General features: G+C 46.4%; 1 protein-coding gene across 1 annotated transcript; it reads right to left on the reverse strand.

Moving 5' to 3' along the window:
• Positions 1-2: 2 nt before the first annotated feature.
• LOC119932899 (E3 ubiquitin-protein ligase TRIM11-like) lies at positions 3-8,365 on the reverse strand. The gene is made up of 7 exons (XM_038752026.1): positions 7,901-8,365; positions 7,326-7,421; positions 5,392-5,622; positions 3,657-3,679; positions 3,235-3,335; positions 2,586-3,077; positions 3-250 (listed from the first exon to the last, which is right to left on the reverse strand). The coding sequence occupies exons 1-7, from the start codon at positions 8,363-8,365 to the stop codon at positions 3-5; spliced, it is 1,656 nt and encodes a 551-aa protein (XP_038607954.1).
• Positions 8,366-12,954: the final 4,589 nt, after the last annotated feature.

Raw genomic sequence — 12,954 nt, forward strand, 5'->3', positions numbered from 1 at the left:
TGTTAAATATCAGGAAGGACAATCCTCCTGGATCCCTTCGAGGCCTGGGATTCTCTCCACTCCAGTCCCACAGTTGAGTCGCAGTTAAAACGCTCTTCTCGCCACCCAGAAGAGCTTCGATCCTCGCTGCTCTGGTCCTCCGCCTTCTCGGGAAAGCTCCGAGTGCAGATGGTCTTTCTCGGTCCCTTAAATATTTCCGGAGGGTCCCGGACCCCCTCCCCGCTGCTCATCTCTCCAGGTGAGTTCACACCTGCCCCGGAGCGGACACGGTCGGGGAAACGGGGAGGTTCACGCCTCTCGCTCCCTGGATCTGTCTAAAGCTCAACTACCTTCTTGGTCAAACTCCCCAAAGAGGGAATTTCTCCTCGCTCGCCCTAAATCAGTTCACAAATTAGAGTTGGGTTTAACGGGAAATAAAGTTTACATTCGGCATCCCGTTTTCCATTCTCGAGTTGCCTTTCTATTCCTGCTCGGTGACCGGCTGGGCCCAAACCCCTCTTCCAATAATAATAATTCCAATAACAACAGCTCTTTCAATTCATTCATTTATTCATTTAGTTAGTTTCAATAATAATGAGACTAACAATAACAACAATAATAATGATGATGATAACGGGCTAACAGCTTACTAAGTGTCAAACGCTGCTGTAGATAGAAGATAATCAAAATGGGCACCGTGAACTCCCTCGCAGTTCAAGAGGGAGAACAGGTACTTTATCCCCGTTTCATAAATGGGAAACTGAGGTACAAAGGAGTCAAGTGACTTGTCCAAGGTCGCACAGCAGGCAAGTGGCAAAAATTGGAATTAGACTCTCAATCCTGAAATCAATCAATCAATCAATCGTATTTATTGAGCGCTTACTATGTGCAGAGCACTGTACTAAGCGCTTGGGAAGTACAAATCTTTCTGCTAGGCCGGGATACTACTCGGTTAGCCCGTTACTTTCTTCACCCTGGTCGCGAGGGCTATGGAGTTCTCGGACGCTAATGGTTTTCATTCCTTCATTCAATCAATCATATTTATTGAGCGCTTTACGGTGTGCAGAGCGCTGTAATAAGCGCTTGGGAAGTACAAGTTTGCAACATATAGAGACGGTCCCTACCCAACAGCGGGCTCACAGTCTAGAAGGGGGAGACGGACAACAAAACAAAAGATATAAGCCGATTAAAATAAATAGAATAAATATGTACAAGTAAAATAAAATAAATAAATAAATCAAATTTGGGATCTCCCTCCCAGCCGATTCTAGTTCTTTCAACAGAAGCTGAACTAAGCAAGTGATTCATTATAGAACCGGGGGTCCACTATGGGAGCGCAGGATCACACCAGCTGCGTGAAAACATCTTCTAACGGGGTACATGAAAGAGGGGCAGAAGCATCCGGTAACTGGAACCCGTTTTTCCTCAATCCGAAAGGGACCTAGAGAATACCAAATCATCGGAGCTGATTTTGGTTCGAGCGACTCGAGAGAAAGACTCATTTACATGCGTTAAACTAAGCAGCGTGGCTCAGTGGAAAGAGCCTGGGCTTTGGAGTCGGAGGTCATGGGTTCAAATCCCAGCTCCGCCAACTGTCAGCTGTGTGACTTTGGGTAAATCACTTATCTTCTTTGTGCCTCAGTTACCTCATCTGTAAAATCGGGATTAAAACTGTGAGCCCCCCATGGGACAACCTTGTAACCTCCCGAGAGCTTAGAATAGTGCTTTGCACATAGTGAGCGCTTAACAAATACCACTATTATTATTATTTACTAATAATAATAGTATAATTATAATATAACAGCATATTCATAATATACTATATTAATATACTATTATATATTATATATTATATTTATATATTATATTATATTATATTATGTTATGATATGATGTGATATGATATGGTATTATATTATATTATATTATATTATATTATATTATATTATATTATATCCTATTATATTATTTACTGTGTGCAGAACACTGTATTAAGCGCTTGGGAGAGTACAGTACAAAAGAGTGGTAGATTATTCAATCATTGGCTTTATTAACTGGGCAAAAACTCACCTCACCTCAGGACTGAATGACAACGATAATTGAGAAGTTACTGCGTACTGCATAGAACTAAGCTATTGGGAGCGTACAATAAAACAATATAACAGATAAGTTCCCTGCCCACAAAGAGTTTACAATCCAGAGGGGGAAATAGGCATTAATAGGCATTCTCCCCCTTCTAGACTGTGAGCCCACTGTTGGGTAGGGACCGTCTCTATATGTTGCCAACTTGTACTTCCCAAGCGCTTAGTACAGTGCTCTGAACACAGTAGGCGATCAATAAATACGATTGAATGAGTGAATGAATTAATTAATATGGCGAAAAGGGACTTGTGAGAGAAACACACGCACACACAGGTGGAGCATTCGGTCATTGGCTTTATCAACGGGGCCCTAACACTTCACCTTAGGGCTGAATGACAATGAAAACGCTCACTTCCTTCTCCTCCCTCAACATCCTCCCTTTCTCTCGGGACTGAGGGTAGCCAAGGATACACCCCTCACTTAGGAAGCCCTAATCCCCGGGAAAATGCCGATAGGACCCGCACTTTTCTCTCCCATTCGGATGCAAGGTGCGAAGAGAGGACGAAGAGGCCCCGAGAAAGGAAAGCCCTGGTACGTATACAAGTGGGATCTGTTGGTCATATTATAAAAAGACACCATTCTGGCGCGATAGTCCAGGTAGATGCCCACAATTCTGGGGGAACTCCTCAGGAGGAAACGAGTCTTGGAAGAACAACAATATCCATCCTTCAATGTCACAGCCCAAAATCCGTGTAGAGGAGACAGGTCGAGGCTTCCCTTGCGGCCTCTCGTCTCTTCGCAGACTCCAAGGATGCACTCGGAGCTGTGTTCGGCCTTCACTTCCCAGAAGTATCTCCCGGAGGTGAAGCGCTTAGAGGCCAGGACGAACGGACTACGGTCGAATCGTTCGGGATTCTCCGGGAGATCCCGCCTTTGGGGACTGTAGCTCACACTCAGCCGGTCATCCGACAGCACCAGACACGGGTGGGCCGTGTTTTCATCCAACGTCATGGGCACTGCGGGGAAGACAGCGGTTGGCATCAAATGGGGTGGATGGAAAGTCACTCGTAGCACTCCACCAACTTGCCCCCGCCTACCCCACGGCAGTTCTCTGACAAAAGCACGTCTGAACACCGGTTTTAAAGTCATCCCATCCCACCAGGCTGCTCTCACCTTGGAATTTACAAAGCATCTCCCTCATCCCGATCACGTAGCACACGCTCCTCAGCTCCACGGAAACGTCCTGGGGTACATGCAGCTCTGTGGCCTCAGACCTGAAGAAAAGAAAGACCCATTAGGGTCTCCCTCCACCCCACGTTTCAGAGCTAGCCCCCCGAGGAGGATCCGGGACGGACACATCATCATCATCATCAATCGTATTTATTGAGCGCTTACTATGTGCAGAGCACTGTACTAAGCGCTTGGGAAGTACAAATTGGCAACATATAGAGACAGTCCCTACCCAACAGTAGGCTCACAGTCTAAAAGGGGGAGACAGAGAACAAAACCAAACATACTAACAAAATAAAATAAATAGAATAGATATGTACAAATAAAATAAATAAATAGAGTAAAAAAAAAAAACACACACACACCTGCTCAGAAGGGTCTTCACATCCTGCAAGGGGAGAAACGAGAGAGAGAGTGTGTGTGAGTGTTGCATCCCTGGGTTCCTTGGTTGATAAGCAGAGTGGCTTAGTGGAAAGAGCATGGGCCTGAGTTCTAATCCCACCTCCACCGCTTACTTGCTGTGTGACTTTGGGAAAGTGCTCTGTGCCTCAGTTTCCTCAACTGATTGGGAATGAAATTCCTGTTCTCCTTCCTACTTAGACTACGAGTCTAGTGTGGAACGGGAACTGTGTCCGACCTGATTAACTCGAATCTACTCAGCTCTTAAAACAGTTCTTGACACATTTAAGAGCTTGATAAATACCATCATTAATAATAATAATGACATTTATTAAGCACTTACTATGTGCAAAGCACTGTTCTAAGCGCTGGGGAGGTTATAGGGTGATCAGGTTGTCCCACGGGGGGCTCACAGTTTTAATCTCCATTTTACAGATGAAGGAACTGAGGCCGAGAGAAGTGAAGTGACTTGCCCAAAGTCACACAGCTGACAGTTGGCGGAGCCGGGATTTGAACCCCTGACCTCTGACTCCAAAGTCCGGGCTCCTTCCACCGAGCCACGCTGCTTCTCTAATTATTAGTATTAGCAGCGGGAATCAGTCAATCAAGCAATGGTATTTATTGAGCACTTATTACGGGCACTGTTTTAAGCAGTCGGAAGTTGCAATAGGGTAAGTAGGCAATAAAATAAATTACAGGTAAGGGAAGCATCAGAATATGAGGATCTGCACTTAAATGTTGTAGCGGTGGGGTGAATTACGAAATATAGGACCGTGTTACCGCAGAGGCTCACGAGGTTTAAACCTTGGTGTCCGTAGGGACTAAGAAACTTCGTCACTCACCGTTTCATTACACTCTAAGGCTCTACGTACTAAGCGCTTGGGAGAGTACAGTTTAACAGAGTTAGTAGACATGTTCCCTGCCCACGAAGAGCTTACACTCTAGAGGAAGGAGGTTTCAGTCCAGCGGAAGGGGCATAAGGGTGACTTATTTGTGTGTGATACAAATTCATACATTATAAATTATTTATTTATACTATTATCCGCCTCCCCCCTCTAGACCGTAAGCTCATTATGGGCAGGGAACATTTCTAGCAACTATCCTCCAAACCCTAAACACATTTCCTGAAATGTGAATTGGAAGCTGGAGTTTTCACAGAGTAAGAAGACGGGGCTGCAGCCCCCCTGCCCAGGGCTCCCCTCCATCAGGACCCTGGCCCAGTAAGAGTGGGGTGGGCCCAAGTCTGTCCCGAATCCCGTTGTTGTTCATTCATTTATTCAATCATATTTATTGAGCGCTTACTGTGTGTAGAGAACTGTACTAAGCGCTTGGGAAGTACAAGTTGTTGTTTGGCCTGTGTCCCTAACACCCGCTGCAGTCTTCTAGCCTGTGGATTCCCTGCAGTCCAGCAATGCCGTCCAGCGTTAGATAATAATAATAATAATAATGATGGTATTTTTTTAGCGCTTACTATGTGCACCGTTCTAAGCGCTGGGGAGGTTACAAGGTGATCAGGTTGTCCCACGGAGGGGCTCACAGTTTTAATCCCCATTTGACAGATGAGGGAACTGAGGCACAGAGAAGTTAAGTGACTTGCCCAAAGTCACACAGCTGACCGCCCGGCTCTACAGGATGGCCAAAGGGAGAACCTCTGCCATCCTCTTCTTCCCTCCTCTTTTCCCAGATTTCATCCAGCCTCACCCGCAGCAGCTCCAGATCCGGTTTCTCGCACCTCTCCTCCAGTTCTCCGATCAGCTCCCTCAGGGCGGAGCTCTGCTGAGATATTTGGCTCTCACTGTGCTCCAGTCTCCGCAGAATCGCCTCCTCCTCCAACTCCAGTCTAAGAAGTTGCCGCGACTCCTCCTCGGCCAGGAAGCCCCGAATTTTCTCAAATTCCATCTGGATGGTTAATTTCTGGTGCTGCACCCTCTCCTACAGGGAAACGGCGTGGGAAAAACAAACAAACCAGTAGTTAGTTATAAAGGAGTGGATAGAGCTTGGGCTTGGGAGTCAGAAGGTCATGGGTTCTAATCCCAGCTCCGCCACTTGTCTGCTGAGCGACCTTGGACAAGTCACTTCGCTTCTCTGGGCTTCAGTCACCTCATCTGTAAAATGAGTTTTCAATCAATCAATCAATCGAATTTATTGAGCGCTTACTGTGTGCAGAGCACTGTACTAAGCGCTTGGGAAGTACAAGTTGGCAACATATAGAGACAGTCCCTACCCAACAGTGGACTCACAGTCTAGAAGGGGGAGAAACTGCGAGTCTGCGAGAAACTGAGAGACTGCGAGTCTACGTGGGGCAGGGACTGTGTCCAACCCGATTTGCTTTTTTTCCTATCACATCACTTAGTAATAATAATAATAATAATGGTATTTGTTAAGCGCTTACTATGTGCCAAGCACTGTTCAAAGTGCTGGTGTAGATACAAGGTAATTAGGTTGTCCCACATTGGGCTCACAGGCTTCATCCCCATTTTACAGATGAGGTAACTGAGGCACAGAGAAGTTAAGTGACTTGCCCAAAGTCACACAGTTGACAAGTGGCTGATGTGGGATTAGTAATTCATTGCTTTTTTTAATGGCATTTATTAAGCGCTTACTATGTGCAAAGCACTGTTCTAAGCGCTGGGGAGGTTACAAAACACATAGTAAGCGCTTAACAATTACTGTTATTATTATTATTATTACTATTATTATTATTATTAAGTTTCCACCCATCGGTCTTGATCATTGCCCAACAACATTAAAGCGATGGCAATTTGTAAAGCTCTGATCCAACTGCTGGGAAAGATCCATAATCGTTGGCTGGGACATGGCCCTGACAATCTAAGGATGGAATCAATCAGTCAATCAATCGTATTTATTGAGCGCTTATGGTGTGCAGAGTGCCCAGTGCTTAGAAACGTGCTCCAGCGCTTAGAACAGTGCTTTGCACATAGTAAGCGCTTAACAAATGCCATCATCACTATTATTATTACTGTGCTAAGCCCTCGGGAGAGTACAGTTTAATAGACGTTCCCTGCTTAAAACGATCTTGCAGCCTAGAGGAAGAAGGTTACTGTCTAGCGGAAAGAGTTTAAGGAGGACATACTGGTGCGTGAGCCAAAATCATATATTGTAAACTATTTAATTATACTAGTGTCCGCCTCACCCTCTAGACCATAAACTCGTTGCAGGCAGGGAACATGTTCGGGTTGTACTCTCTCAAGCGCTTAGTACAGTGCTGCACACAGTTAGTGCTTAATAAATACTATTGATGGATAGATTGGCCCAAAACCTTCTTCCCTTCTGGCAGGGTCCTGGTAACTGCAGCGACTCTTAGAACATCTCTCCTTCCCAACAGTCCTCAAAACAAATGATAAAGGTTCATTCCCGGTGTGGAGAATTACATAGATACAGATTTAGGGCAGGCAAGCTCTCTTTTCTCCCTCGTCTACATGGGAATATATCTACCAACTCTGTTACGTTGTAGTCTCCTGAGCGCCCAGCACAGTGCTCCTGCACACAGTACACTCTCAATAAAAATGATTGATTGATTGACCGTTCAGAGAGGGCAGGCCAAAGGCAAACCACACCCCCCCTTCCTGGAGTCCCTCTCCCCAAACTCCCGGGACATAGAGAAAGTCACTTACCTTCCACAACGCGGCTTTGGTTCTCATCAAAGCCAGAAATTGCTGAGCTTTTTCCAGCTCCTTCCATCGTTTCGCCAGAGTCTCTTCTATCTTCACCTGCAAGATAACCCGTTATTGGGTAGGGATTGTCTCTATGTGTTGCCGAATTGTACTTTCCAAGCGCTTAGGACAGTGCTCTGCACACAGTAAGTGCTCAATAAATACGATTGAATGTCAAAGGTCCATGGCCTTCGGGCGGCTTAGGGCTGTCCCATTGTGTGACCTGAATCTCCCTGGATTTGTCTCCCTAAATATTGGGCCGACTTTGTCCACTTCAAGTTTATTCTTGGTTGCTTTAATTTTACTCTCTCCTCTGCCCAACAAAACTGTTTCTCTTCCCTTATTGACCCCCCACCCATTGCCAGTTGTTCCAGACATTTAACTCCCTCTTCGGGCCTCCTGTCCCCCTGCCTCCCCCATTCCTTCCCTCCAATGACCTGGCCATCTACTTTATTAAGAAAATTAATGCCATCAGGTGTGAGCTCCCAAAAACCATCACTGTCCCTCCTTTCGCAATCGCTTGCAAGATTGCTCACCTTGCAATCGTCGGCGGCTTCTTGGAGGGGGCTGACGGAGTGCGGGCCGTGCCGGCCTTCCTCCAGACAAGCCACGCACAGTGGTTCCTCGTCCTCCTGGCAGAACAGCTTCAGGGCCCGCTGGTGTCTCTCACACAGTCCCCTCCACCCTTCTTCCCGGTCCTGGTCCTGGTCCTTGTACCCCGGATGGCTGCGGCCTAGCAACAAGCGAGGCCCGGCCCTGCGGGCGATGGCCGCCAGCTTCCCCAGCCGCAGGTTGGGCTGGAAATCCCGGGGCTCGACAGGCCCACGGCACTCGGGGCAAGTCAGGGGAGAGTTCCTCAACTTGCCCCAGCTGCCGGCCAGGCAGCCCCGGCAGAAACTGTGTCCGCAGTCGATGGTCACCGGCTCGGTGAAATAGCCCAGGCAGACGGCACAGGTCAACTCCTCCCGCAGGATCCGGCTCACATCCATGGCTAGTTCCATGGTTCCTGAGATTTGAAATAAGGACGAGGGACCCCGGTGAAGATAATAATGATGGTATTTCTTAAGTGCTTACACTATGTGCCAAGCACTGCTCTGAATGCTGGGGGAGATACAAGGTTATCAGGTTGTCCCATGTGGGGCTCACAGCTGAGGTAACTGAGGCCCAGAGAAGTGAAGTGACTTACTCAAAGTCACACAGCTGACAAGTGGTGGAGCCGGGATTAAAACCCATGACCTCTGACTCCCAAGCCCGGGCTCTTTCCACTATTCATTCATTCGAGCCAGAAGAGGGGCAGGGATGATTTTAGGGAGCTCCCTCCTGATGGTATTAATTTTCTTAATAAAGTAGATGGCCAGGTCACTGGGGGGAAGGGATGGGGGAGACGGGGGGACAGGAGGTCTGAGGAGGGAGTTAAATGTCTGGAACAACTGGCGAGGGCGATGGGCAGGGGGTCAATAAGGGAAGAGAAACAGTTTTGCTGGGCAGAGGAGAGGGTAAAATTAAAGCAAACAGGAATAAACTTGAAATGGACAAGGTTGGCCCAATATTTAGATTTCCCCCAGCCGCGTTCTGCGGTTCAAGCATAAGAGCAAAGGAGGACAACTGTGCAGGTGATCCAGGGCTGTGGGATATTCATTCAATCGTATTTATTGAGCACTTACTGGATATGAGGATTATGGTATTTGTTAAGTGCTCGATAACAATACTAGTGGTATTTGTTAAGCACTCACTATGTGCCAGGCACTGGGGTGGATTCATGCAAATCGAGTCCCTATCCCACGTGGGGCTCACAGCCTGAATCCCCATTTTACAGAGTAACTGAGGCACAGAGAAGTGAAGTGACTTGCCTAGGGTCACACAGCAAACAAGTGGCAGATCCGGGACTAAAACTCAGGTCCTTCTGATTCCCAGGTTTGGGCTCTATCCACTGGGCCATGCTGCTTTGCTGGTATCTCTGGAGAAGTGGGAGAGAGAGGTTTGGGTGGTTCTTTCAAGCACGGTGTTTTGGAATTGAGAAATGAGATATGAAGAATTTTTTTTTTCTTTTCATCAGGAGAAACTGAGGCCCCTCGAGGGAAACTCTCGGTATCTTCTTCTGGTTCTTAGGTCTCCTCAGAGTCAGACCACAGTCATGCCCAGAGGGAGGGCAATGGTGCCTGTGACTGACATGTTCTCCAGGAAACTGAGAAATAAATGCCACCCCACGGCACCCCAGAATGAAACGTAAAAAAGCAGCATGGCCTAGTGGAAAAACACGGGCCTGGGAATCAGAGGACCTGGGTTCTAATCCCGGCTTCACCACCTCGGGCAAGTCGCTTCACTTCTGTGTGCCTCAGTTTTCTCATCTGTAAAATGGGGATTAAGACTGTACATTTAGATTACATACATATCTGTAATTTATTTAAATTAATGTCTGTCTCCCCCTCTAGACTGTAAGATCGTTGTGGGCAGGGAATGTGTCTGTTTATTGTTATATTGTACTCTCCCAAGCGCTTAGTACAGTGCTCTGCACTCAGTAAGCCCTGTGAATGAATGGATCAATCAATCAATCGGGACTGTCCCCAACTGGATTTGCTTGCATCCACCCCAGCGCTTACTACAGTGCCTGGCACATAGTAAGCGCTTAACAAAACCCACTGTTTTGATCTTAACGAATTCCACAATTATTATTATTACCTTTTCTATTTCTGGCTTTTCCCTCGTAGCTTGGGACTTCAGCTCCTGTGAAGAAAAACTTCCAGCAGACCGTTCCACCGTCGGCTGGAACCTTCCCGGCTGAGGACTTCCTTTTAAATGGTCCTCAGTGACAAAACTTTGTTCACACTAGTGTGAGGATATCATCCCAGAAGATTGGGACGAAGATTGAGACGTTCAACCCCGGAGCCCACGACAACTTCATGAGACAAAACAAAACAAAACGAAACAAAGTTAACCAATTTTTGTCACTCGATTTCAGTACCGCCCTTCTCTCTGTCCAGAAGTTTTGGAAGCAGAAAGTCAGGGGGACAAAGAAGTGTGGAAACTGAGAATTTAATCACTGGGGTTTCTTGAGTGCTTATTCAATCACAGGCATTACACTGAGGAGATTACAACAGTAGCAAGACACTTCTCGGCCCTCAAGGAGTTTACAGTTTTACTGGGAAGAGAGGTAAAACCTAATTAGGAGCCAGGAGTGTATCTACCAATTCTGTTATGTTGAGCTCTCTCCGGCGTTTAGCGCTCAATATATACCACAGATAGTGAAAGTAGAAAAATGCAGGATAAGAAACTAACATATTAGATCTAAGCACTTAACTTAACAACTTCTCTGTGCTTCAGTTTCCTCATCTGCAAAGTGGGGATTTAGACCTTGAGCCCCATGTAGGACATGGACTGTGCCAACCTGATTAGCTTGTATCTACCCCAGCGCTTAGTACAGTGCCAGCACATGGTAAGCGCTCAACAAATACCATAAAAAAAAAGAAACTGCCAGGAGGGGCTGTGCCGTCAGTGGTGTACATATGTATATATGTTTGTACATATTTATTACCCTATTTATTTTACTTGTACTTATCTATTCTATGTATTTTATTTTGTTAGTATGTTTGGTTTTGTTCTCTGTCTCCCCCTTTTAGACTGTGAGCCCACTGTTGGGTAGGGATTGTATCCATATGTTGCCAACTTGTACTTCCCAAGTGCTTAGTACAGTGCTCTGTACACAGTAAGCACTCAATAAATACGATTGATTGATTGATTGATTAAGCAGTTGAACAAATTATGCAATGTTCAGTTCCAATATACATTGGAACTGTACAGTGTGGACGATAGGCATAAAGTATGAAATTGCTAAAGTTGAGTGTTGGGCTGAAGTGATTGTGGTGTTGTGAATTAATCGGGAAAGATTCCCGAAGGAGATTGGGGGTTTTAAAGGTGGTCAGTGATCTGTGGATTTGGAGGGAAAGGGAGCTTCCAGATGGGGAAAGAATAGCAGGGGATAGAGGGGATAAAGAAGCAGCGTGGCTCAGTGGAAAGAGCATGGGCTGGGTTCAAATCCCGGCTCCGCTTCTTGTCAGCTGTGTGACCTTGGGCAAGTCACTTAACTTCTCTAGGCCTCAGTTACCTCATCTGTAAAATGGGGATGAAGACTGTGAGCCCCCTGTGGGACAACCTGATTACCCTGTATCTACCCCAGTGATTAGAACAGTGCTTGGCACATAGTAAGCACTTAACAAATACCAACATTATTATTATTATTATTATTCTGTATAGGGGGTTCAGAGGTGGGAGAGTCAAGAGCGAGAAAGTCATCTTGGGAGAAATCAAGAGTTGGTGCTGGGAGTGAAGAGAGTTGTTATGTAAGACGGATAGAGTTGGAAGACAGGAATTTCTGTTTGATAATGATAATAATAGTAATAAAGGTATTTTTAAGCTCTATGTGCCGGGCACTGTACTAAGCGCTGGGGTACATACAAGCAAATCGAGTCCCTGCTCCACGTGGGGCTCACGGTTTTAATCCCCATTTTACAGATGACTTACCCAAGGTCACACAGCAGACATGATGTGGAGCGATGAGGGAAGCTGAGCCCTGAGCTGCTGCCTTGGATCTTTAACCCTTCTGGGAATTCCAGCATCCCATTGCTACAGGTAGGATATGGCCCTTCGCCCCACTATTTGGATTTTCCACCAAAATTGTTGTCCTAGGCTACAAGGGATGAGGTCTGAGACTCAGAACCTACACAACTTTTCCACATCACCTAGTAGTGCCGCCTCTGCCAATTGTCAGCTGTGTGACTTTGGGCAAGTCACTTAACTACTCTGTGCCTCAGTTCCCTCATCTGTAAAATGGGGATTAAGACTGTGAGCCCCCCGTGGGACAACCTGATCTCCTTGTAACCTCCCCAGTGTTTTGCACATAGTAAGCGCTTAGTAAATTCCATTGTTACCATTATTATTATTATTATAAGAAAGGACCAAGGCCCTACTGAGAGCTCACCTCCTCCAGGAGGCCTTCCCAGACTGAGCCCCTTTCTTCCTCTCCCCCTTGTCCCCCTCTCCATCCCCCCATCTTACCTCCTTCCCTTCCCCACAGCACCTGTATATATGTATATATGTTTGTACATATTTATTACTCTATTTATTTATTTATTTTACTTGTACATATCTATTCTATTTATTTTATTTTGTTAGTATGTTTGGTTTTGTTCTCTGCCTCCCCCTTTTAGACTGTGAGCCCACTGTTGGGTAGGGACTGTTTCTATATGTTGCCACCTTGTACTTCCCGAGCGCTTAGTACAGTGCTCTGCACACAGTAAGCGCTCAATAAATTGGAGAAGCAGCGTGGCTCACTGGAAAGAGCGCGGGCTTTTGAGTCAGAGGTCATGGGTTCAAATCCCAGCTCCGCCAACTGTCAGCTGCGTGACTTTGGGCAAGTCACTTTTTTTAATGGCATTTATTAAGCGCTTACTATGCGCAAAGCACTGTTCTAAGCGCTGGGGGGTTACAAGGTGATCAGGTTGTCCAACGGGGGGCTCACAGTCTTAATCCCCATTTTACAGATGAGGTAACTGAGGCTTAGAGAAGTGAAGTGACTTGCCCAAAGTCACACAGC

Source organism: Tachyglossus aculeatus, chromosome 10, assembly GCF_015852505.1.
Source record: "Tachyglossus aculeatus isolate mTacAcu1 chromosome 10, mTacAcu1.pri, whole genome shotgun sequence".
Lineage (NCBI taxonomy): Eukaryota > Metazoa > Chordata > Mammalia > Monotremata > Tachyglossidae > Tachyglossus > Tachyglossus aculeatus.